At 50.2% G+C, this 25,273-nt stretch overlaps 1 protein-coding gene across 8 annotated transcripts in view; it reads left to right on the forward strand.

The window, feature by feature from the left end:
* The window catches only part of dati (zinc finger protein datilografo), a 59,311-nt gene that overhangs the window by 17,120 nt on the left and 16,918 nt on the right, over positions 1-25,273 (forward strand). For 7 of the 8 annotated variants that reach the window (XM_076623520.1, XM_076623515.1, XM_076623518.1 and 4 more), the window contains exon 3: positions 10,716-11,046. In XM_076623520.1, the coding sequence (XP_076479635.1) occupies positions 10,716-11,046 (331 nt within the window). The remainder of the gene's footprint in view (positions 1-10,715; positions 11,047-25,273) is intronic. The other variant, XM_076623514.1, reaches the window with a different exon arrangement.

Consider the following 25,273-nt stretch of genomic DNA (forward strand, 5'->3'; position numbering starts at 1 on the left):
CCGTCTCGGTTCATCGGAAAAAGCAAACGTTCTCCATGAGAGCGCAATCTGTCGATTGAAAAAATTGGGACGCGATTTTTTCAAGATAGTAAAGGCCAGGCCGGCGAACTATGATAAACAAATGAGACTTGGCAACGCGGCTCGCAACCACTGCAGCAGCCAAGGCCTGTCAGACTTTTCTCTCTCTTTGGTCCTCGGTTTTTCTCTTCTTCCGTCTTGTTCTCGCGAGCTAAACTCCGTCTTCGTCGTTATCCAACCGTCTTTCTCCCGTTCTACGGTGTCTTTCTCTGCCGATGCCAGGATTTCCCTCTCCGCGCACCCGTTCTCGCCTTCTTGTTCATTGCCTCTCCCTCCCAGCCGGTTCGCTGCCACGAGAAAGAGGAGGCTACGCCACTGTGGTGGGGAAAAGGCGGAGGAGGAGAAAGAGGAAGAGGCGCACAAGAGACTCTTATTTGCTTCTTTCGTTATTCCTCTTATTTTGCTTGCCCGCCTTCAGCAACGGCACCTTCTTCTTTCGTTGCTCTGCTTCTTCTGCAGCGAGCACAGCGCTCGCCAGACTACCGTGCAACTAGGCTCCGCGGTTCTCTTCAGCCCTTCGCGGGCGCGCAGTCCCACAGCGACGCGACGCAAATCGACGCAAATCGACGCAAATCGACGCGAATCGACGCGAATCGACGCGAATCGACGCAAACCGACGCGAACCGACGCCACGCCACGCCATGCCGCGCCGCGCCGCGCCGCGCTGCCGCTGGTTTATTTTTATTCCCATATTCTCTCCCCCTCGGCCTGCAGCCTCCTGCTGCCTCTACCCGTCTATCCGCTCTCTCCCCCTCTGGCCGCGCTTCTTCCTTTTTTTCCGCCTCCTCTTTCATTTTTCTTCGCCTCCCTCCCGCCTCCTGCTGCAGTTGTCTGTGGTCAGTACTTTCAAAGGCGGGATGGCGACGACGAGAACGCTGTCGCGCCTCGGCCTTCGCCAGATATTCCTTTTTTCTTCCATGCCTCCTTCTTTTCTTGCCCTCTTCTTTTCTCGCCTTCTTTTTTCGCCGCTTTATTTATTCACCGGATAATGCCGCTTGCGCGCGAGGTCGGCTAAATACGAAAATAATCGAGGCAGGTGTCTCGCGGACGCTCGTTCGCGCTCGTTCGCGCTCGTTCGCGCTCGTTCGCTCGCTCGCGGTTCGATCGTAAAAATGCAGACAAGGATAAACAACCGGGAGACAACCGTTGTCATGGGGAGAGAATGGCCGCGATCGTTCGCGACCGAACCCATTCGGATTCGCGGATCAGACCCATCTTCCGCTCTTTCGGCTGAATCGCGGCCGAACTTGGGAAATCGCACGAACCGCCGTGCAACCAGTTCCCCGATTAATCCGAATCGATATATCGATAAAAAGTGGCAAAGACGTCGCGAACCAGTGGAAAAGTGGCGAGAGATAAGAGACAAGGGGAAACGAGAGTTGGCGTCGTACTTGCCCTTTAATACCTCGATCGACGCTGCCGACGCTGACTTTCATCGATACAACGTGTAACGCGTATCTCGATTGTCCTGCGTTGCTCGATATCGGCCGATACACTTTCTCCGTAGCCTTTAGCAATTTGGCGATGCAACGCCGACTCGGGCCGCGCGCGATTCGCGATCGCCGCCGCGCTTCTTTGCATTTTCTACGTGCCTGGCCCGGCATCGCGGCGCGTCGTCGCAAAAATGTCTCTCGCGCGGAGACCCTGTGCGCCGATCAAATGTAGCGGCGCGCCATGTTATTTTCGAAGCCTGTGCGTTTCGTGCTTCTCCCTTTGCCCCGTGAAACTCGAACCCGTCCGGCAGAAAAGAGGTCTCGGAGGCGCGCGGCGGTTAATCCGATTGGAAAGTTTTCGTGGGGACGCGCGCGGAATCTATCGAGCACCGATCACAATCAGCCTCTATTTTTCCCTCGGAATTCAGAGACGACGAGACGGCGAGGAGAGTGGAGAAACAGATAAAGGCGAGGAAATCGTCCGGTTCGATCTTCCGCTCCCGTTCCAGTCTCACCGACGATATGCGTGCGCCTGTGCGTGAATGTCTTATCATGACGTCATTGATAAAGCGGCCATGATGGATAGACAAAGTCTGCTCGCAAAGAGACCCCGCCCTATTTTTTCCTCCCTGCCTCCCTAGCCGGACACACTTTTAGCGCGCGCTTAACTATGGCACTAACGTTAGCCGCGCTCCACGCCCAAAATAATTTGTACGAGCCACGAGGGAAAGATGGCGAGCGATCGCAACGGAGCGGACCACCGGAGAATCGCCGGGGATCGAATCGCTGCGCCCGACTTTTTCCATCTTATTGACGGTTTATTTTCGTACGCTTTCCGTCGTCGTGTCAGCCGCGTGTCACCGATTGCGCAAGCGAATCGGTGGGCGAACGCGATCGCGCCCGAGGGCCAAGCGCGAGGGACGGAAAGGAGGAAGCGATTCGTCGAATAAAGCGACGATATTTCATCGTTCCTCGCCAACCTTTTTCCTCCGTCTTGACTAAATTACCGAACAAACGGTTGGAATCGTGCCAAGATCAAAGTCCCCCGGTCTCGATAAAGAATGCTCATTATTATTGAATCAACGAGGCCTACCACCACCGGCTGACCACGGCAATCCATCGAATCGCGCGCCTAACATTTGCACATCGCTGATGCAATTACTCCGGCGCTATCGATTTTCAGCGATAATTTTTCACTCTATCCGCAACTCCTGCCGATTACCTGCGTGCCGTGCCCACGGTGGCGTATCGCGCCTCGTATCGCGCGTCCGATTCGAGTGGCTGCGGCCTGGACTCGCCATGTCCCGAACGGGGAGAATCGTCGCGTGGTCCAAGATTATCGAAAGGACGGATCGAGTGGAAAAAACCGACGAGTGGAAGATGACGGCTCGCTTCGGAATCGCCGATACTCGTACTTCCTGAACAGCGTAACACGCTCTTTCCGTCTCTCGTGCCCTACTAGACCGCAGTGGCGTTTCTCTCTTTCTACTTGCCGGCAATGGCGAGGGTGGAGGAAGAGAAGCAGCAACGAACGTTGCGGCGGTGGCAATAGTACGAGCAGCACGATGAGGAGTAGTGGAGGAACACACACGAGGAGAAGGAGAGAAAGGGGGACGGCGGAGGACGCGTATGACGAGAAGAAGTAGGGGAGCGAGCGAGGGAGGTTGTGAAAGAGAGATAGAACCGGGCACGATTGGCCCCTTCCGCCGTGTCAGCGGTGCCGATTGGCTCGTGTTCCCCGGAATCGTGTTATTTCAATCGATATCTCTTCGAGTAGCCGGCAATTTTTCGTCGCCGCGCGTTATCAGCGCCTTTCCACCTTTTTTCTTCCCCCGTTTAGCACACGCACAGCGCGAGAGACCAAGAAATCGCTCTGTCCCCCCCTACGACCGGCTTAGTTTGCGAGAGACGCCACACGCTGGCGTACAGCGCTGCGTCCGCGCTATCCTATACACGGACACGCCAGCTACCCCCGTGAATTTCCGAAAAAAAAGAAAAAAAAGAGGAAAAGAAAGAAAGAGAAGGAGGGAGGGAGGGAGGGAGAGAGAGAGAGAGAGAGAGAGAGACAGACAGACAGACAGACAGACAGAGAGAGAGAAAGAAAAAGACCGACAAAGAAAAAAGCAAGAAGAACGAGAGAGAAATAAAAAGGATATGGAAATTACGCGGCCGGCAGAGTGATTAGTTTCTTCAGTGTAACGCCGTAAGACGCGCTCTCGGTCATCCTTCGTCCGCCCGCAACGATCCCTCCTTCTTCTCTTTGGTCGATCTAAGCCGCCGTGCCGGTTCTTCGTCGTTTCGTTTCGCTTAATTTCCAGGGGGGAGTTATCGTGGTAACACAGTGATACGCGGCGGAAGCGCTGCCACGTGTATACGTGAAAACAGTGTGTGTTGGTTTTCTAATTCGCGAACGAGAGAACACGGGGCTCGATCGCCCTACGCAGCAAGTATCCAACGATCGTTTCGTCCGCGTTCGTCCCGCGATTCCACTTGGTCGTCGAATCGTCATCGATCGACGAAAGGAGGCAACTTTGTCGTCGATCCCGACACGTATGGCCGCGTTACAAGTGAGAAAAACGGGCGCCGCTCGACCAGGGTGAGCTGCGTGGCCGACGGAGGGGGTTTGAAAAAGACGCGTCTTTGTTGGAAAGTACGGCAGAAACACGACTGAAAACGTAAGCACGTGAAAGTGGAACGATACCGTTCTCACACGGCAGGATACCAGTCGTGGTCGGACAAAAGAAGAATCACGCCCTCGCGCGTACATGTGCTTCTCGTCGCATTCTCTCTTCTCCTTGTACAGTGTCGCATTCTCACGCAACCGTTTCTCCGCGTTGCTTGCGCAAACATCGCAACGTGGCTGTTCGGCGTGCGGAAATATCGTTCGCTCGATACGGCCAACGATACCAACGACGATCGATCGGAGGACAAAATCTTGGGAACGGAACGACAGGCTAGAAAAGAGGATCGCAACAACGAGACAGAACGACTATGTAGATAGAGGCACGCGTGGAAATCAAGCGTGTCGCCGATGCGACCTGCAACGAGGATAGCCATCATGTCGATGTCAGAGACTTTCGTATCACCGTGCGTGGAGGGCGGGAGGGACTCTTCAGGTCGCGTGCTCGAGATTCTTCCCTGAAGATGTATGGCACCAATGAAAGCCACGGGCCGAACCACGGGCCTTGGACACCGCCTCCTGCGCCCCAACCGCTCCCGCCGCAAGCCCAGCATCAAAACCATCCCCGACCTCACCCCCACAATCATCCGAGCCACCCGCCGTACGTACCGCCGCCGTATCAGCATCCTCATCACCACTTGCCGCACGAGGTAATTATTGACGATATTCCGGGCTGCTTCGACCGGCTATCTTCCCTGCAACTCCAACAATCTTTCGTAACTCGGTAGGCGCCGACTATTCGTCCCCCTAGATGCGTTCAACCGTGTTTACTCGTTCGCCCATGTTATACTCGTTTACGTATTCCGCCGTTACAAGTTGTTGGCACGTCGCGTATCCCAACGACCAACGATTCCGGCTATGCGATGAAATTCCATCGCTCGAAACGATACTCTTCTCGTTTCCCAGAAGCTTCTTCTTCCTCTTCTTCTTCTTCTTCTTCTTCTTCTTCTTCCGCCGTTCTGTCGCTCCGTCGTTCTGTCGTTCTGCCGATCGCATTTAAACCAACCAATACATTTTGGTTAAAATGGCCTGCGTGGTCAATCGATGGCCGTCCGTCTCTTCCGCGGCATCTATCTAGACCGCGGGATTTAGAAGCTGCTTTTTCCCCATGGTAAACTCAGTTGTTGAACCGTTTAAGGATACAGACCGTAGTAGAGTAGAAAGTGACCGAGGTGAAGTATGTAAAGCCGTCTGTCGTTGCCCTCTTATTGGGCTAATCGAGCACCGTTTGATCGAGGATTAGAGATTGTTACTCTCTGGCTACACGGCAAGGCGTACGCGTGATTAATATCGTAAGGGAAACCTACAACGATGACTTTAACTGCCTATGGCACAAGTTCGTTTCCCACCACAAGCCTCGGTGTACAATCACGGGTATAGAGTGTGCCTGCCTCGTTTCCACCGAGACAAGTATGCACGACGATTATTATAACGTTGTCGGTGTAAGTTACCTACGTGCTATTTTGACACCAACTCGGGTTAACCGTCTGGTAACGCGCCTAAACGGGTTTCCCTTCGACTAGCGCTGGCTACTTCGTCGCTTTATTTTCACCAGGAAATTTAATTGGTCACCGGTGGTTCGCGTGCCTATCCCGATCAACACATCGCCGATTAGTTTCTCGATTATTGCGACGCGACGTCGCCCATGACGAAGCGTACTCGTCGGTGACGAGCTACTTTCCCGTGCTCTCTCTTTCCGCGAGATTATCGAGAAAACAATTTACCGCCACCTCTTCGTCGCGCCTTGTCTCGTCTTTTCGTCCGTCTCACGATGATTCTTGCGAAATCTTTCCAACGCGGTTCCACGTATTCGGCGCCAAACGAATTCCCTTTTCTCACTAACCACAAAGGCTACGCGTATCCAAGGCAAACGTACAATTTCCCCAAGGCCTTCCGCACGCCTCTCACAATCACTTTGTCGCAAAAAAAAAAATCCCTCGGAACACAGAAAAGCGTCGACCGAACCGACGATAACATTCGTCTACGTTCAGATTCCTGACTGTTACGAATCCCACACGAGCCACCTTCTTTCTTTCATCGGACCTTCCGAAAACCCATATGCGTCTCTACTACAGCAGGCAGCGTGGACGCAAGAGGCCTGCTTCTCGCCAATCCCCTAATCACAGATCCTTAAAGATATTCGAAATCCAGGGATCCGAGCGGGAGAGGGGGGAGGAGAACGAGGATCTGTGATCGGCAGGTTAGCCCGTAACCGGAAGCGCAGGGTACACGAGGTAGCGGATCACGGTGCCGCGATTCAGACAGATTAAATCCGATGATTACGGTGTGAGGAAGAAAGAGAGAGAGAGAGAGAGAGAGAGAGAGAGAAGGAGAGAAAGAGGCGGAGAGAAGGTCCACCTTTTCCTTTATATTACGGCGCTGTTCGCGGCCGCAGTTTAGACAGATAGGTGGGTCGGTAGGAGAATGAGTCAGGCAACGCTAGGTAGGTTAGATTGGACGTTGTCTCCGCGTAGACACACGCGTATGTACGTATAGGCGTGTGATCGTATGCACAGTGCACAGTGCACGGTGCACGGTGCACACACGGAGAGGCGGAAAGGTGCGCGCGAACGCGTATGCCACACGTACACGCAGGCACACATACCTTCGAGTTAATAGCACATGCGAAGTGCTAGATGGCCGGCGTGCGTGGGTGGACGGAACACGTTACGTTCGTATGTGTGCCATGGAGAAAAGGCATATGGTCAGCAGGTGAGACCTTTGCTTTGTGTTCCAAGTGTATAAAGTAGCCTACTTCCAGTGACCAATGTTATTCCGTCGTAATTTACTGCGCCAAGGGAGAGACAAAGGGTTACGTCGCCCAGATCCTCCGGATCCCTTCCGAAAAACGGGCCAACTTCTCCCACGCCTTGCCAAATTCACAGGCAACGTCCGATTCCCAACGATTCGCTTTCTCAGACAGAGACTAACCCTGTACGTTTCTAGATTCAGGCGACAAAAGTATCCGTCAATGTTGTTGGTTATTCGTTGCAACGTCAGACCGTATATGGTTGTGGAAGATGCGTGTGCCGACAAACTGTCATTCCGAGCGTATCGAGTATGCCGTAACGATCGTACAAATATACCATTCGGCGAAAAATCTGACGAATCCATCTCCGTCGATTTCGCCGACTTTCGTGCCTCGCTTGCTGGCTGTTTATTACATTGAAACGTCATCTTGCTTTCGTACAAAGTATTCTCGAAAGAGCTCGAAAGAACTCGATACAGCTCGATAGATTCGAAGATGTAAGGTTGGTTGTTGGTCGTTTCGTTGAAATTATGCGATAACGCGGCTAAACTACATCGTTATTACTACGTTATTAACGCATTTCAGTTTCATTTCACAGTATTCGCAGCGTGTAATCGTCGAACGATATACCCAATTTTCTAATTGCTCTTCTACGCGAGGGACGGGAAACGTGACTCTTATCGTGTCTTTATCGTCCGAGACCTCGATATTGTACGAGCGTAACGATGCTAGATTCTTACGAGTGCATTTTCGACGTCACACGTTTCATCGGTCGGAACATCGTGTCCGTTTGCCAGAACATGCCATCCGCGTGTAACCACGGCCTCCGATACAAAGACGAAGAACGAAAGCAGAGGGTAAAATCAAGATGAGGAATGCCTTTTAGGAAATACAGTGGGTGTCGCTTGATATATTTTTCCATTATTAAGGACATTAAGCCGGCGAACCGCAGCCAACCAACTCTTTCCGTTTTCTTCCTCCTCTTTTCGTTTCTACCAGCAAATCCGGCCGTTTCTTTCTCGCCTTCTTCTCTCTCTTTTCTGTTTTTTTCTTTTCACTTTCTCTCTCTCTCTTCCCGCGGCGGCGGCGACAACGATAAATCAGAAAAAAAGATTCAAAGCGTCGCTATGGCCTGGTCGGCGGAGCGCAATTTTCCGTCCGCCGGCAGATAAAAATGTGATTAATGAACGTGTGGTCTTCGAGTTTGAGAAAAACCAAGCAACCGTCGTAAAACGCCACCGCGCTTAATTAGCATTTGCTGAAAAAAGAAACAAAAAAAGAAAAAACAGAGACTAGAGAACAGAGACTAACGTTTGCGACGGAATTAATATTCGTCCGATCGGATTCGGCGGCGCTTTCTCAAAAATCTCGGCGGTCCACTTGAGACGGTCGTTAAAAATTCGTAACTCGACTTTCGCCACCGTCGAATCGTTCCTCGCCCTCTTGTCACAGCCCTTGACTACGGTTAATCGGCGGGAAAAATGTCTCCTCGCGTCGTAGATTCCGCCCTTTCGGTTTCTTCGCGCGAGGGTGCGTGGAAAAAAGGATGGCATTAAAAAATAATCAACGAGTAGGATACGTCCGGGGACGGATGGTTCGAGAAACACGAGCAATTTTATTCAAATCGGCAAGAAACACCGCTCGGATTGATTTGTCCCCGGGCGAAAGAAAGTATCCGGCAGAAGAAGAAAAAACGAGGAATAAGGTGGAGCTGCAGTCTCTTGCTCTCTCACGGGGATTAAGAATCAGGGATGGCCAGTGTCGAAGGTCACCCGTCAAATATCCAACGTCGTGTCTACCCGGAAAGAAAGGGTTGAAAGTCGTAGAAACTTGAGAACCCCCGGTGGTGACGATTTCAATTCTCTCTCCGCCTTCTTCTCTGTCTCTCTTTGTCGTGCTCGCACGAAGGGTCGCCTAAGATTCTTAAAACTTCTCGCGCGATTTTTCGATTTTAATTACAGTTTTAACATATTTTAATAAAATCCTTCGCACTCGGCCCCTTCGTCTCTCGTTTCTCTCCTGCTTTCGTCGCGTCCGCGCGAAAGAAACAGCAGTCGAACCACCCTTCGTCAATTTCGGCAACTTCTCCGCGGACGCTCTCGCAATCCGAAATCTCCTGACTTTTGCCACGAACTGTACGCTCGTTTTAAACGTTAACCCTTTCGTTCGTTCACCTACACCCACACCGGCTACGGGAGCAACACCTGTTCCCTCAACGAAAACCCGAAATCAAGCGTTGCTCGTCGTGAGCGTTCCACCCGCTCGTACTCGGCCCTTCCAGCAGTTTTACGTTCCTCCTCTTCGCGTCGAAGAACGGCAAAGTGCCGTGAGTCGAGTGGGCAACGTGCGCAACGTGCGCTCCGTGCCCTAACACCGCGTACGACACACATACGTGTACGACTGGAAATCGAAAAACATCGATCGGATGGTTGCTTTCGAAAACCACGGTGACGGTCGTCGACCCCTTTTGTGGCCAGCTGTTGTTACGCATTTCCTATTAAATTCGTGGAGAACAGTATATAGATATATATATATATATATATATATATATATATATATATATATATATAGATGGATATACATTTATATATACATTTACTAATATTATTACTAATATTAATTTACTAAATTATACAATCTATGTCTATATTATAGACCATGTTAGATATTCCAGCGTGACCCGGCTTTAACGAATCGCGAAATATAAGAATCACGCTTGTCTCTTGCCATTAACGAGTTAGCCAAGCGAGTGAATTAACGGGACGATCAGCGACATTTCGAGTGGAACAACGAAAGTCCGGTTCGTGTGTCGTTAACGTAGATACTCGACGAACATTGGTCGAGGATCGAATACGTGTTAAGTGCACCATTTTGATAAAGTGTGTTCTGAAACGAGAAAATATCGATGACCGAATCGATTTTGTAATACGACGCGTCGCGATGCCGATATAGTTATCGGCGACATTGAACACGTTGCCGGCAGCGCCGGCTAAAACGCAGCCACTTTCGATCAACGAATCGCGTGAAATTTTAAGCACGGACTCCGAGGAAATAAACAGCGACCTGACAATTAGCATCGATCAACGAGTCGAATCGCGAACAGGCAACCGCGAGTTCCTCCATGAATAATCGAAAATTTAAACGTTAACGCGATATGTACACGTAATCTATAACACGATCGCAGCAGTTCCTGCCTCTCTTCCATCTATAATTGCATAAGAAAATCATGAAGTGGATCGCTCGAACCGTCTACGTACAACGAAACAGGGGAGGCTACACGTTTACCCGGCGTTTTCTTCCTTTCTCTACGCGAAATGCTATTCGTACAGAGAAAAACATGATACACGGTTATTACGTATGACGAACCTTCCCGTCCGTTCGTTCTCGTTGCCACGTTGAAAACGGCAACCTTCCAGCCGCGCGCGTGAATTCATTGGATGCCTCGACGATCGTAGCTACTCCGTTCTGACAATTGGCGCAAAATCTAGATATCCGTGTTGTTGGAGCGCATCGGCGTTTGAACATTTACGAGGCATCGAATAGAAATCGAATCGCTAAATCGACAGATTTCGCGTACATAAAGCAAACAACCGAGACGATCGGTTCCCTTCCGGCAGCCGTGAGAGAAATGAAACGGAGGATAAACGCGTGAGCCGAACCTCTCAGAGTCCAGGAGGCGATGGCGGTCGGCGGGAGTACAGCGGTCACAACTTCCGTCGACTGGCCATCCTCCGTCTTTCGACCAAAAGTGCAGCGTACCAACTAACTGTGGCAGTTCTTCTCGCAGATCTTCATGCACAAGAGCGCGATGCAGATGCACGCGAGGGAGCTCGGCGCGGCGGGTGCACTGACGGGGAGAGCTGGCGGCGGCGTGGCGGGCGGACTGGCAGGCCTGGGTCCGATCGGCGTCGGGCCGGGCGGCATGATCGCCGGCAACGAGGTAAAGCCACACCAGTGCCAGCAATGCCTCAAGTCATTCTCCAGCAACCACCAGCTCGTACAGCACATCAGGGTCCATACTGGCGAGAAACCGTACAAATGCAGCTATTGCGACCGCAGGTTCAAGCAGCTCAGTCATGTACAGCAACATACCCGCCTGCATACGGGTGAGTATCCGTTCTACCCTTCAACGATGCCTCGCCGAAATCCTCGTGGATCGACTACGATTCCGATCTCCAGGCACGGCAGCATTTTCATAATCTTTTATTCGCAAATTAGTCACGACCGATCGCCCTTTGACTTTCGTACTTTTTTCCTCTCCCCGTTTCTTTCCCTTCTTTCTTTCTTTCTTTCTTTCTTTCTTCCTTCCTTCCTTCCTTCCTTCCTTCCTTCCTTCCTTCCTTTTCTCTCTTCTCCTTTCTCTTCTCGCTTTTTCTTTTTTCTCTCCCTTTTTCTCTATGATCGTATACACACGCATCGAGCACGCTCGTCGAAAGCGAATCCAATTCGAAATCGTTCTTCTTTCGCTCGTTCGAATAGTTCTCTCGCGACTTGCTCTCCCAGTAAGAACGAAATATGTAATTCGTCCGTCTTCGATGATCGCGGTAAAATCAACGACTCGCCGAGCTTAATGCATGCATTCAGTATCCCCGGGACTGATAGTAAATTCTATGAATACCGCATTGCATCGCGGCCAGTCGATAATCAATAAATTAATATACTATTATAATCTGTTGGAGCGATCGTGCGTTCCGATTGTGGCTAATTTTAATGCATGCTGCGAGATTGCTCAATGCGCCTCGCGCTGCACCAGAACCGTGGTTTCCAAGACACCGTTGACTGAACACGTTGTCGTTCGGTATGCATACAAGTTGCGTATTGCAGATAAGTTCAATTTACGCGGGGCCGAACGATCGAATTTATCGAGCGGCTGCTCGACTAAGAATAGCAGTGACGGAAAGACGTAGAACGGACGAGGGACCGGTAATAATGAGAAAATTCGACGGCAAAGCCAGCCAATGGGTCGCGCCCGGGTAGAAAGAATTTCATTAAGGGATGAGCGTAGTCAATCGGAAGGTATTAGCCTCGAGAAGCGAACCGGTCAGCACCGCGTATGACTGAACCCTTGGAAAAGTCTCGTTCATCTCGTCCAAGATCTGCTCTTTCGAATGAAAGGAAAGAGCAAAAAAAAAAAAAGAAAAGAAAAGAAAAAAAAAAGACGAAACCTCGTCGGTATGCCAGCTATTTAATCGAAACGTCCAAGAGCTCTCGCTGCGCTGCTCGCGAGAGGATAACAGATCGAGTCTTAACAAAACATTCCTTCGAAATCATTACCGGGAAGAGGTAATTTCCTCGAAAGCTGGTCGAACGAACCTTGACGAAAAAATCTCCTTCGTTGGTTCCTTGCTTCTCGAGTTCTCAGTTTGTTTAACCGTGTTTAACGAGGGAAGAAAAAAATTTGGGGGGGGAGGGGGAGGCCGGGGGAAAGCTGACATTGATTTCAGCGCACTAGTTTCACCCCCTCGTCCTTTTCGACCACTACCAACGAGCAACTAACTACTGCTCGGCAACCCCTTACATTAATAATCACCCTTTCCGCGTACCGAGGCACCCACCACTCTACGGCTGCTACGGCTGCTACGGCTGGTACTTGAGCTAACGTCGGTGTACGCGCATCTATCGCATGCACCGCTCTAGGTTTCCGTGTCTTTATCGATGAAACGTTTTAAAATAAGCGTGTAAGGGCGCCACCCCTTTTCCCCGCTTCGAGACATCGAGAGCGAAAAATCGGCGACCAATCGCCGTAACGTCACGAACGAGAACCGCTCGTTTATCCGGTCTATCGACGAGGATCCTAGATCGAGCGGCGAGGCATCCGACGAACGTTTTCAACCCCTTCCCCCTCCCCCCTCCCCCCACACTCCGACCGAGAAAATTCCTCATTTTCGATCGATCTCTTTCGCCGCGCCGCGCCGCACCGGCATACCAATTTCTCGCGATCGAAAAATCGGCGTGCTCGCGGCTCTGAAATTCCTTCTTCCGAATTCCCCCTTCGAAACCTATCGTTGTTTTCCCAAACGATACACCGCTTCCGCACAGCATTTGCATACCATATTGATTTCTCGTTTCGCTGCGAGATCTCGCCGCCTCGCCGCGATTGGCCGGTCAAAGTCAAAAAACGGCGGGAATTTAGTGCCGCACCGTCGCGTTCACGCGCCACCCCCGCCAGCCGCCCCCCGTCCTCCCAGCGCGCGCATTACAACAATTTCCCTCGACAGCCGAATATATATTCGCGCGCCTATAAAATTTGCAACGTATATGCATATAATTCATTAACCGAAATTCGACAGAGTTCGCGCGGGCAGCGGGCAGCGGGCAACGGGCAACGGGCAACGGGCAACGGGCAACGGGCAATGAGCAATAGGCAAAACGGGAAACAGCGGGATGAGGGAGGGGAAGGGAAGAAGGTAGGCGAGAGTAGGGGGTGGGAAACGGTGGCGAGAGCGGCAGAAACGAAGGATGGCGAATATAATATCGGTGAGTGTCCACGATATCGATAGCTGGTCAATAGCTGCAGCCTAGACAAATACCTGCCGAGGGTGTAGAGTCCATCCTCCCCTCTCTCGGCGGGCTTACGAGGGTGACTGGGCGCGTAGCCAATAGAGGGTCTGTTTGCCCCACTCGGGACGCCGCACGCGAAAAAGCGCGGGAATTTTTCGATCGCCCGATCGCTCAATAATGGAACCGAAGTTACGCGCCGCCACCGTCGCACGCGTACACCACCGCCAACCAACCCAAACACACACACACGCTCCACCGCGTTATATTCTCGTACGCGAAGCGCTCGCGAGCCCGCCCGCCCGCCCGTACGCACGCACGCACGCACGCACGCACGCACGCACGCACGCACGCACACGCTAGGATGTAGTAGCCCAATAAATAGCCGTACGCATTTGCGAGCGTGTTGGAGGATAGACGACAGAGTTCGTACGCAACGAGCCAGAGGCTACCAAAGATTATCCCTTCGACAACGAGGAAAACTCAATTTTCATGGGGGCGAAATCTAATGATCGGTCACCCTACGCGCGTGGAATTAATCGGTTTTCCTGAACGCTACGAGCGGTCGCGTTAGCTTTTAGAACACCGACGATACCGGCCAGTTGGTCGAGTCAGGATTTCTCGTTCTACGTTCTTCCTCCCTCTCCTTGCCACCTCTCCTTCGCGTTATTCTCCTTGTTTCCTGTTCCTTTCCCCTTTTTCCTTCTGTCTGTTCTCTTGCTTCGACGAGACGTAACCGTCGATGTTCGAGTTATCGTGGGTTGATTCGAGAAACGAGCGCGATTCGCATTAAAATTCGATAGGGCAGCGACGGTGTTCCCGTTAAGAGGAGAACGTTACGAGTTGGTTAACACCGATACAAATGGCAAAGAACTACGGGATTGGGGTTTACCCCTTTCGACGATGTTTAAAAAAAGGAGCACGTCCCCGCGGCGAAATTGACCGGACAATTTTAAAGCCCACTTAAGACTGCGAAAAATTGCCGCATCGTCGGTGCATGAATAAAAATTAAGTCCGCTCTAGACATGCTTTCGTTTCGGAACGAGCTCGCGTATCCGTATTTACGAGGCGACGACGAGAAAGAGACGAGAGAAAGACGCGTAAAAATCGACCGATCGCTCGCCGTAAATTCAGAGCTACGTATAGGCGCACAGTTAGGCTTTTCATTTTTCTATCATCGTAGCCAGTTCCGTTCGGCGATGTCGGTGGTGGTGACCTTTTGACAGGACCGAGAAATTTCTCCGCACCGCGAACCACCGTCCCCCCTTCTCCCTGTCTCCTGCTTCTTTGACCGGACTACTCGTTCACCTTTTTCCTTTCCTCCTCTACTTTTAATTCGCTAATTTCACCCAGTTAAGAATTTATGCGACGGAACGTCTCGCCAGACGTCTCGAGAAAAATCAAAGCGGCACGGTGCGGTGGAAAGAACGCGGCGCCAGCCCTTTATCACAAATGACGCGGAATGAAAGATTAAACAAAAGCAACAACGTTTTACGCGTCTGCGAAGAACTGGATGGTACGGGTGAAACGTAAAACGTGGAGCGCCAACGTCTCGTTCAATACGGCACAATTATTTCTCCTTGGCGGCTTGCGCTAAAATAATCTTTGCCTCGATAAACGTTCCATTTTGTCGCGGAAAGGCGGATTTCGTAAATATTTTATCGAGCGATATTAATCCTAATATTGGTAAATATGTGCGTCGCCATCCTAAATTGCCGGTATGTCAAAATTGCGCGGTCCGAACTCGACGGTGGAAAGGAAATTCGAAAGGAAATGTCGCGAGCAAAGGAAAGAGCGCGATGCTCTCGACCGAGCTCGTCACCGTGCACCGATTCGACGTCAAACGTCATTTACCGTTTCTATGATGTGACAATGCGTTACGCAATACGTTGCGAGGGAAATGTAGGTCCGAAATGTAGGGCCGGTTGGCCCTCGTCATCCATCGCCAAGCTCGCAACACGCGCTCCGCCTCTCGCTAGATCACGACCAATTAGCCAAATTCACCGGTGAAAAACGAGTACAAGAAGTTTTCCTCGGGAACGAGCAACTCGTGTTCACATACGGTAAAACGATCTCGCGTATACGATGGCAGGAATCGAGGATAGAGAGAAGAAGTAACGGTCAGAAAGTTCTATTCCCCGATAGCGGAGAGAAAGGCAATTAAACCGTTAAAAGGTAAAAGGTAAAAGGTAAAAGGTAAAGATAATTAAAAGTTGAAGATACCGTATGGCCTGCCAGAAAATTAACGTAGTCATGCCGCATATGCATAGGCCGCCGAGCCATACATAGGCCAATGAGTCTATTCTAATTTTCTAGGAACCCTTCCGCGGCGATGCATTTTTTTCCATGAGGGTTAATTTGAATAGGGACGGTCTGCCCTTGCACGGGGGGATGATGGTTCGTACACGGTACGCCTACGCTTTTCTTTCCTCTTCGACCTACTCTCGCTTCGCTCTCGCCTACTCTCGCCGACCGTTCTTCTTTTCTTTTCTTTCCTTTTCTTTTCTTTTCTTTTCTTTTCTTTTCTTTTCTTTTCTTTTCTTTCGCCTGCCTTCTCCCTTTAGCCACCGAAATCCTAGTCAACGCGGCCTAATCGTCGACACTTTTTGCACCAGCGGCCGTGTTCCGTTTCTCTCGATTCGCCGTTTTGCATTCGGTCGTTACCGAAAGCGTGGCATAGCTGCCGCCGCCGCGACTATATAGCTGCTGAGCATGCATTCGGCAACGCGCGAAAATGCCACGTCATTTTTTTAAGGTCACCTTTCAACGATCGCGCGCGCCATTGTCATTGTGTACCGTTTGTGATCCGAGATAAGTAATCTCGCTTTACGCGATGTTTGCTCGAAAGCACGTTGATAGATTCGTACAAGGAACGACTGTCTATTTCGACCGACTTTTTCAAACACGTTCATCTAGTCGCAACTCGAAGGATTCCTCGAAACTAGCTCCACGGCGGTCCTCGTAGGCTGCAGCGAAGAAAACCAACCATCAAAAAATGAAATTATCGTAGATAAGAGTTAACGCGGTAATTGGAGTTTATTAAACGCGAGATTAATGCGTGGTGTAAATTTCATAATCGTAGAAGAGCGGAATCTTACTCGACGAGGAAAGAAACGTGGAAAGGAACGTGGAAAGGAACGGGGAAAGAAAGGAGGAAAGGGACGCGAAAAAGGTCGATTCGATTATCTGAAAATAGTCGGATAAAATATTCGCGCGTGCAAGTTTTCAGCGAATATTCTTTCCGCAATATTCATAGAGCTATTAGTTTTTCGAAAGCGTGCAAATCCACGGTACGTTCTCAGATTGTTGCCATGAGAGTGATTTTTTCTACGAGTTATCTTATCGCCTGTTACTGATATAGAATAGAATCCGAGATGCACTCGCAAGTAATAACTGTTCTTCCAGCTGTAAAAAGCAAAATCGACGCCAACTTTTCGCTTCTGGCTGAAAACATCGCCGACACCGGAATCCCTGGCCGAAAAACGAACGATTCTTAATTAAGCCCTTGGTCGGCTTCAAACGAACGCCGATTATTATTTCAACGCGAGCTAGCGCGTCCTTTCGGAGGGTGAACTCCGAATCGTTTTAAAATTCTTAAAGAGACGCGACTCTTTAGGCCTTTAAGATGGACGAGACTTCACCCTTTCGCATTACTGACTTACTTTCCCGACCCTTTGGGAACCACCACGACCGATATATACGTACGTCGCTGCTAGCTGTGTTCGCCGCACTCGAGATACAAATACGAGAGAGAACGGATCGGCGAGGAAAATTCGCGCGAGATCCGTGAACAAATTTTTAGCAGGAAAAAGTATTCCACCGGTAAAGACAAGATACACGCGCGATACGTGTGAGCGTAGCACCAGAAGGCTGTAATCTCGCTTCATACCAGTTCTCTATCTAACGTATACTCGCATGTAGTAAACGGTCTACAAAATCTAGATTGACTTTCTAAGCTGGCACGAAAGCGACTTTTTGCACAAAATCGGCTACGATCTTCAACTGCACGAGGACTGCACGATCACGCTTCAACCGTAGAACCGGTCTCTCTAGGTTAAGGATACTCGGTGCTGCTCCTTTGCCACGAGTACAGTAATTTCGCGCAAACAAATTCCATCCACTTGTTTGTTAAACCGTCGTTCTTTCTCTCCTGCAAAGGTACTCGTGTCCGCGTCCGCGTCCGCGTCCGCGTCCGCGTCCGCGTCCGCGTCCGCGCCCGCGTACGCGTACGTATCGATCCTTAAACCAAGATGGCAGGATAACTCGTTTTTTTTTCGCATAAAACATTTGCGATACGCGGCGATCCAAGACAGATAACATAGGCCGCGGCTCTGATAAGTAAAGCCTCGATCGAATCCAAGCTTCTGTGTGGCTGCATTCTTGCGCGATATCGCTTACGCGCAAGAATAAAATAGTAGAAAAGGTTCTGAAACCTGTTTCTAAAAACACGACCACCACCGCCAGATTCTCCGTAAACCGCTGCTAATTGCGGTTGCAATAAAAATTCTTACGAGGCCGTTGATCCTAGCCCAATACTTTCTATCCTCCCGTCGTACGATACACGCTTCGTTTTTTCTTGCTCCTCGCATTTCTCCGCCAGACGGCCCACAACGGACAGAAGATTTACACGGACCATTTATATCGGAGAGTCGCGTCGGGCCGGCGGGTCAAGAATATTGAGCACGGCCGGCCGTAAAATAAGATATAGATTTCCATCTAGTAAACTTTCTACACGGCATGTGTGGGAGGCAACGCAGGACGCCATACGGCATACGAGAACAGTCTTACGTTAGAAACTTTGGGCGCAGCCTTGTGTGCACTGGTCGAGTTATAGGTACGCTTCGCACACCTTCGCACACCTTCGCGCACCTTCGCGCACCTTCGCGCACCTTCGCGCACACCTTTGCACACCTTTGCACACCTTCGTATACCCTCGTATATACCTTCGTATACGTCGCGTCGTGCTCAACAGGCTTAAAGACGTGTGGGCACTTAAAACCGGCACGATTTCAACTTTGCTCCTGATGTGGGACGATCTTACCTTCTCTAAACTCAAGAGTCGACGAAAGAGGAATAAAAGCGGCGTCGTGAACGCAAACGCGATCGTAAATGATTCCAAGTTTGCTGCCGATACGGGATCCCGACCGTCTATCTTTTCTAAACTTGAAATTCCACAAAGAACGAACAAACGGATAAAGAAACAACGAGAGAGAGAGAGAGAGAGAGAGAGAGAGAGTCGCGAAGAACAAACCGATCACAAACGAATAACAAAGACACAACATGGTTTCATAAGGGTGCGCGATACGATTAAAACGCCAAGAATAAGAATACGCGAGGGGAGACGCGCACCACTTCCACCCTTTGCCACCCTTTGCAACCCTTTGTGCTTGAAACTGGACCGTGTGCTAAGGAAAACCAGGATCGGGCTTTCTTTCAACAAGCCAGAAGGTCGACAAGCCAGAAACGAGCCCGTCGTTGAAAATCTTCGGGCTGTCAATAGCAGATTGTGCGTCTCATTCCTCTTCCACCCTAATAGGCTGGCCATTATACTACACCTACTGACCTCCTTCGTCGAATCGTCGACGAGTTTCGCGTGTTTTTAACAGGATCTTGTTACGTTACGACCGATTAAATCTCCGTCTTCTTCTCCCATCGTACTGTCCTTCTTCTTCGAGGTATCATAATTTTCTAGAACACGGAACGACAGCAACGAACACGGCTATAACTGTAACTCGAAGGAAGACGAAAGGTGGTAGGTACTTTCGAGACCTCTCTCGAGCAAATGGCTCGCGATGAAAAATCGTAAAGACACGAGAGCCATCGGGACTTAGCTCCGCCGGCCACTCGACAGGCCGAACGTTCGTTCTGAGACATTAATTTTTACCCCTTTTTACCCCCATCTGCCTAATGACCCGAAAAGTCTGCTGCCACTGCTGCTGCTGCTGCTGCTGCTGCTGCCGCCGCCGCCGCTATCGCTACCGCTGCTGCTTCTACTACAACGACGTCGTCGAGAACGATAGAAGAAGGGAGAAAAAAGGTCTCGACGAGATGCCCGTTAAGTGGCGAGAATCGTCGCCGGGAAAAGGTTCGAGATCCTGTCCTGCATCCAGGAGCGCAACGATCGTTACCACTCGGACGGATGTGCCAGAACAAGGGGCTGGCGTGCCGCGTACACTCCTTCTTTCCGGTGTCTTACATAATTCCTCGTCCGTTTTTCTCCGCTGCTGCAACCCTTCTTCCAACGGCGACCCCCTTGGCTCGTTTTCACCCCCTTCAAACGGTGAAGCAGCAGTCACACCGTCTCAACACAATGGGACTCATCAGGCATCGAGAATAAATTATGCTCGGCCATGTCCGCCAGAAAAATGACCAAGCCGTGAAATTAGAGCTTCCACTTGCTGCGGAAAAAAGAGCTGCGCTCACCGCCCAATCTTCTTACAATCCTCGCTAATTAATATCTGGAAAGACGAGACAGGACGACGATATGGAGAAAGATCTTGACAAATTCGAAGTAGTCGAATGGCAGTCGAAGCTTGGTCAGATCGGGAAAATGTTGGTACAACATTGGCGTGAACATTTGTCGGGTGGCGAACACGAGGCGAGGCAATGGCAGTGCACAACAAATCGGTGAAAATGAGTTCGACGGCCTCGGTCAGGAAGAAGTAAACCACAGGAAGAAAGGGTTTCCAGCTTTAGGGGTCAGCGACCCTGACACGTTCCCTCTGGGCGGTCTAAAAAAAAAGAAAAAAAAGAAGAAAAAAGAAAGGGCCAAGGTATCGGTTGAAAAGAAAAAACGATAAAGAGTTTCGGACAGGGCAGGTGAAACGATCCGAGAGGGTGAGCGCGAGCGAGACGGAAGAAGCTACCATATGCCCGAATAACGTTCCACCCGCGTACGATGCGACCAACCGGTACAACGAGTTTCTTTGCCGTCGTCGCCAACGGGGGAAACTACCCGAATATCTTTCCACGTGAATCAAACACCGCGTTAACGATGGAATTTCCTATAAACGTCAGATACGTACGTCCGATGCGACTGTCACAGTTCAAGATCGCTCGCAAATATGCTTCTTCGATATATTGCGATTCAAGCATCTCACACCGATGGAAAATCTGTGTGTGCGCGCGCTGTCTATCGCGGCCACAGCTCCATAGCTACGAGCGATTCGCGTGTATTTTCCTCCTTCCGATGCAAGTCGTTTCTTCAGAACTGAAACAGACGATAGATTGGATAAGGGTGGGAATAACCAGACGAGATCGAATCCTATCGCGATCTAGCGCGCGCGTATCGTCGTGTATGGTAGTCCGACCAGACTGTACGTGTTTATCGCATATTTGGCAAAAATTAACGGTCTGCTTTTGCACGAAATCATTAAAGAAAATGAATCCCAAAGCCACGAAACGACGATAGGATACCTAGCCGCTTATGGCCGACAACAGCGTACGTTTGACAATTGTAGGAAACTCCAATTTAAGACGTCCGATGCTCGCATGGGATGTGTTTCGAAAGATACGATCCAAAGACGATGGCGAAGAACGATTGGAGCAACGCGAGCCACAAGAATATCGATTATGGACAGCCGCTGATGCTCGAACGTCTGCCACTCGACGATTCTCAAACACTCCCGGCACGTTTGTCCGTCATCGTTCGTGGAGATATCTGGGAAACTAGATTGCCAGACCTTGCTATTCCAACTGCCTGTGCCGATAGAAACGATACGTAGCAGCAACGTACCCTGAAGAAAACGGTCAGAGAGAGACCGGACCGAATACGATCCGGTTTTCGAGTTACTCTCGCCTTGCAAATACCACGTTTGCCCCGTTCCTTTCGTAAATCGTACTTAAACGTATTTAATCGTATTTAATCGTATTTAATCGTATTTAATCGTATTTAATCGTATTTAATCGTATTTAATGGTATTTAATGGTATCTGGCAAAGCTTCGTACATCGAACTATTCTTAAAACAGAGGGCAGATGGTTGCGAAGGACGGATATTTCGTTGCTGAAACGAATCATTGAAAAACGCAAACTGCCGAGAAGGCACGGGGTTACGCGTTGCCATGGTCGCCAGTAGGTTTTGAAGAGAATGTACCGGGGTGATTTGGCCTAGACTACTGATGATGACTGTACCCCGCGTATGCGAGGGATATAGGCACACATACTCGTGAAATTTCGCACGTACGTACGTACGGTACATTCGCCAGGGGGTAGAAATCATTAAAGGGGCGTGGCGTGCCCGTGGTTGCCCGGATGACGGTCACGTGAACCAAGATGGCCGCCAAGCGGGAGGGCTCCCCTCTTTGCAACAGTCATTTGTTATCGGCCATTTTATTTTAATGATTTCCATGCATGCGTGAAACGCTCGGCTGCATCGCTCGGGAAAGGGATGTTCGCTCTCTCGCTCTCCCCCCCCCCCCGTTCTCACTTACTCACTCACTAACGCACACACAAACACACACACACACACACTCTCTCTCTCTCTCTCCCGATCTTGCTCTAGCTATCCCGCTCGCACACTATGCGCCTGGTAACGCGCTCTCCTAGCGCGATACACGCTACACACACACAGCAACCAACGCGCCGCTAACGTTGCTTTCATGGTAATTTCAAAGCCTATAAATTTCGGTCGCATCCGCGTTAATGCTCTTCCTTCTTTCGATAAATTTCATACGATTTGCTGCTCGTGATTTCCGTGATCACCAAGTAATTCCGAGCCGCGCTTCGCGTCCACCCGATAATCGAGCCTCGCACCAGCGAACCCCACGCTTCTCTACCGATCCACCGGAAAAGGAAGAAGAAATTCCTAAAACTGACGACGAACGAACAGGAATCATCGAGCGGTAGGAGACGAGTTAATTCAAAGGCCGCGAGGAAAATAATAACGAGCGCCTCGTGCCCGAAGAACAGCGTTATAATCATGGTGATAAAACGGGTATAAAAGCGAACCAACTGGTTGCTACGAGAGACCGATTCGGCTCGTTACATTACCGTAATTTGTTTAATAGCCTACGGTACTGTAATCATTGATTCGATTGTTAAATCCGTAATGACTCGGCATTATCGTTGCAATAATTAATACACGACGGCTAGGATCGCGGCTTCAAGGGTTGATCAATGTCTTTTTATATCGTTCTAAGTGATTACCGCTCTTCCAACGACCCGCGAGATATCGTCGTTCCGAATGCTATCGATAATTCCGGCGTGCGGATGGGAATTAATAGCATCTATCGAGGATCAACGTCGTGCTTTGCTTTTAATCCACATTCAAAGTTAAATTACTCTTAAACTGGCTGCTTTGCCGGAACAAATCCTGGATAAGCGCACTTTAATTAGCACGAAAATGGACGTAACATCGCCCTTCCACAAATACTTTCCGATTGAACCAAGGTTAACGTAATCAACGTCGCATCGGTTCCGCCGTCAATTTTCCACGTCCAACTAACCCTCTAGCCTCGCAGTCCAACCCAAGCAGCGCGCGGTCCGCCCTGTTGCCCGTTCGTTCGCCAGTCAAACGCCGGTATAACTTTTAACAGATCCCAGCAATTCGAAATCCTCCTCACATGGCCGATGATTCCGTCGTTGAATGCAAAAGCACGGCAAGAGCCGCCAAAAACGTTTCGCCTCCCTTCGATTTTCCACCCGGGTCGCGGTCGTTCGACGAAACGGAAGAGCCAAAGCAAGAGAAAAAGAAAGAAAGAAAGAAAGAAAGAAAGAAAAAGAAGAGAGGAGAGGGAAATAGCGAGAGAAACGGTCATCGAAGCGGAGGGGGCGCGCGCACGGCAAATATCATCGCGATATACAAACATTCCATTCGTTGGCTCGCAGCGTTCTCATCCCCGATTTTTCCCCCGGCAACTATGTATTCGCTCTCCCCCGTGTCGCGAAATTCAAGGTATCGCTCGTACGAATAGCTCGACGAGCATCATGGAGCGAGACGGGGCGAGTACCAGAGGAGGGCAGAAAGACGAGGTCATCGCAGCGCGAGCAGAACGCACGTGCGTGTGAGTGCGTGCAATTTAATGATTTCCAGCCGGAATTTCGATGATGGCAAACTGGAATGGAGGGGAAAACGGCGAGAGAAAGAGAGAACGACGGGGAGACAAAGAGGGAACGAGGGAACGAGCGAGCGAGAGAGAACGTGTGTGCAACGACGGGTTGGTCAGGGCCGGCTTGTTGCACACGCGCAAGATCTCACGAGAGAAACAAAGAAGAGTGCGAAGGGAGGAGGAGGACAGAGAAATACGTGGGGAGGAAGAGGGAGGAAGGGAGGGAGGGAGAGAGAGATAGGACGTAAATTTTCTAGCGGTGCGTTCATTTGTTCGTTCAACGAAATGCGAATGCATTATACATGGATTGCAGGGGACATTAATTTTCTGCCGTGGACGTGTAGTGGGCCGTGGAGGGCCGCTGGGTGGTCGGTGCTACGAAGCCGGAGGGGGCTCGCCGTTTCCACGGACGAGGCAAGAGGGTTGCAAAGGGAGGGGGTGTATACGAGCATCGAAGAGAACTGGAGGGAGAAAGGAAGAGAAAGAGGAGGACACAGTCAGATAGAAAAGCCCGAGGGAGAGAGAGAGAGAGAGAGAGAGAGAGGAGAACGTATCCAAGCTGTGTGTCGTACTCACACGTTCAACCACGTGCCAGCTTTTTCCCAGCTTTCTACCTACTTTTGCAAGCTCGGCGGTGATTTTGACGAGTGGACGACGAGGCGTATCGCGCGATAAAAAAAAAAGTGCACACGCGCTGTACGATATACGCAGGTACGCGTGACCGAATTCGTGGAAAAACGTGCGAGGAATTTTCCCGCGGATCGGCGATGGGCGGCGAGATACACGCGCCTGCGAAACCGCACCACTGACAAATAATCAAATATATCGCCACTCTCATTTGATATTCCGAGCTAGTGTTGGTGATGAATGTAATGACGTTATACACCGTCGGGGAATTACGGTCGTCAAGTAAAATTTAATGTCGATGCATGTTTAGTGTCGCCACGAGAGATACGCGGAAAGGCATTAAACCGGGAGCAGTAAAAAGAGCATCGGGACGAATGCGTCCGCCAAAACGCATCCATCTCCGCCGCGTTATTTTCCCTCTGAAAGAAAAAACCTGCGGATTATTATCGTTTGCCCGATTAACCAAATCGAATGCAATTAACCGACGTTACATTTTAATCGGTGGTAAAAGAATCGCAATGTGTTAATTAAACACGGGCACCCTCCCTTATTTATTTATCGCTATGGCGTCAATTCGTCCGTGCTTGTCATCGACACGCGGGCACACCACGTACGTTTAAAAATCGTTCTGGCTACCGAAACGTAGGACGCAGCGTCGCTGGTAGAAGAAACCGCGAAATCTTGAATAGAAGAATAGATAGGCGTTTTTCGTACGGCAGAAAATGAACGAACTCGAATCGAACTCGAAACGGTGTATCACCGAGACAGCAGGTAGTTATATACGCGCATCTATAAGTTAAAAGGTTGCGTGTCATTCGAAAAAAGCATATTTGATAAATTCGTACGCGATGCGTAAAACAGGCGTGTTTCAGAAAATGCAAACACGATAAAATTTTACGCGCGCGTACACGGCTTCTAAATAAACGCCACTCGTAAAACGGCCGCCTGGCCAAGCTTATAAAAATGATAAAGTAAAGCTCGTAAAAGTAATAGTTTACGTATTGGCTATAACTTTTGCCACGCGTTACGCGGCGTTTTCCAATCTTACATCGTGCCTGTCTCGTCTTTTCAATTTCTTTCCCATCCTATCTCTCCTTCTCTTTCTCTCTCTCTCTCTCTCTCTCTCTCTCTCTATTTCTCCTTCTATTTCCCTTTCCATT

The sequence above is a fragment of the Bombus vancouverensis genome, chromosome 12 (genome assembly GCF_051014615.1).
Source record: "Bombus vancouverensis nearcticus chromosome 12, iyBomVanc1_principal, whole genome shotgun sequence".
NCBI classification, from domain to species: domain Eukaryota; kingdom Metazoa; phylum Arthropoda; class Insecta; order Hymenoptera; family Apidae; genus Bombus; species Bombus vancouverensis.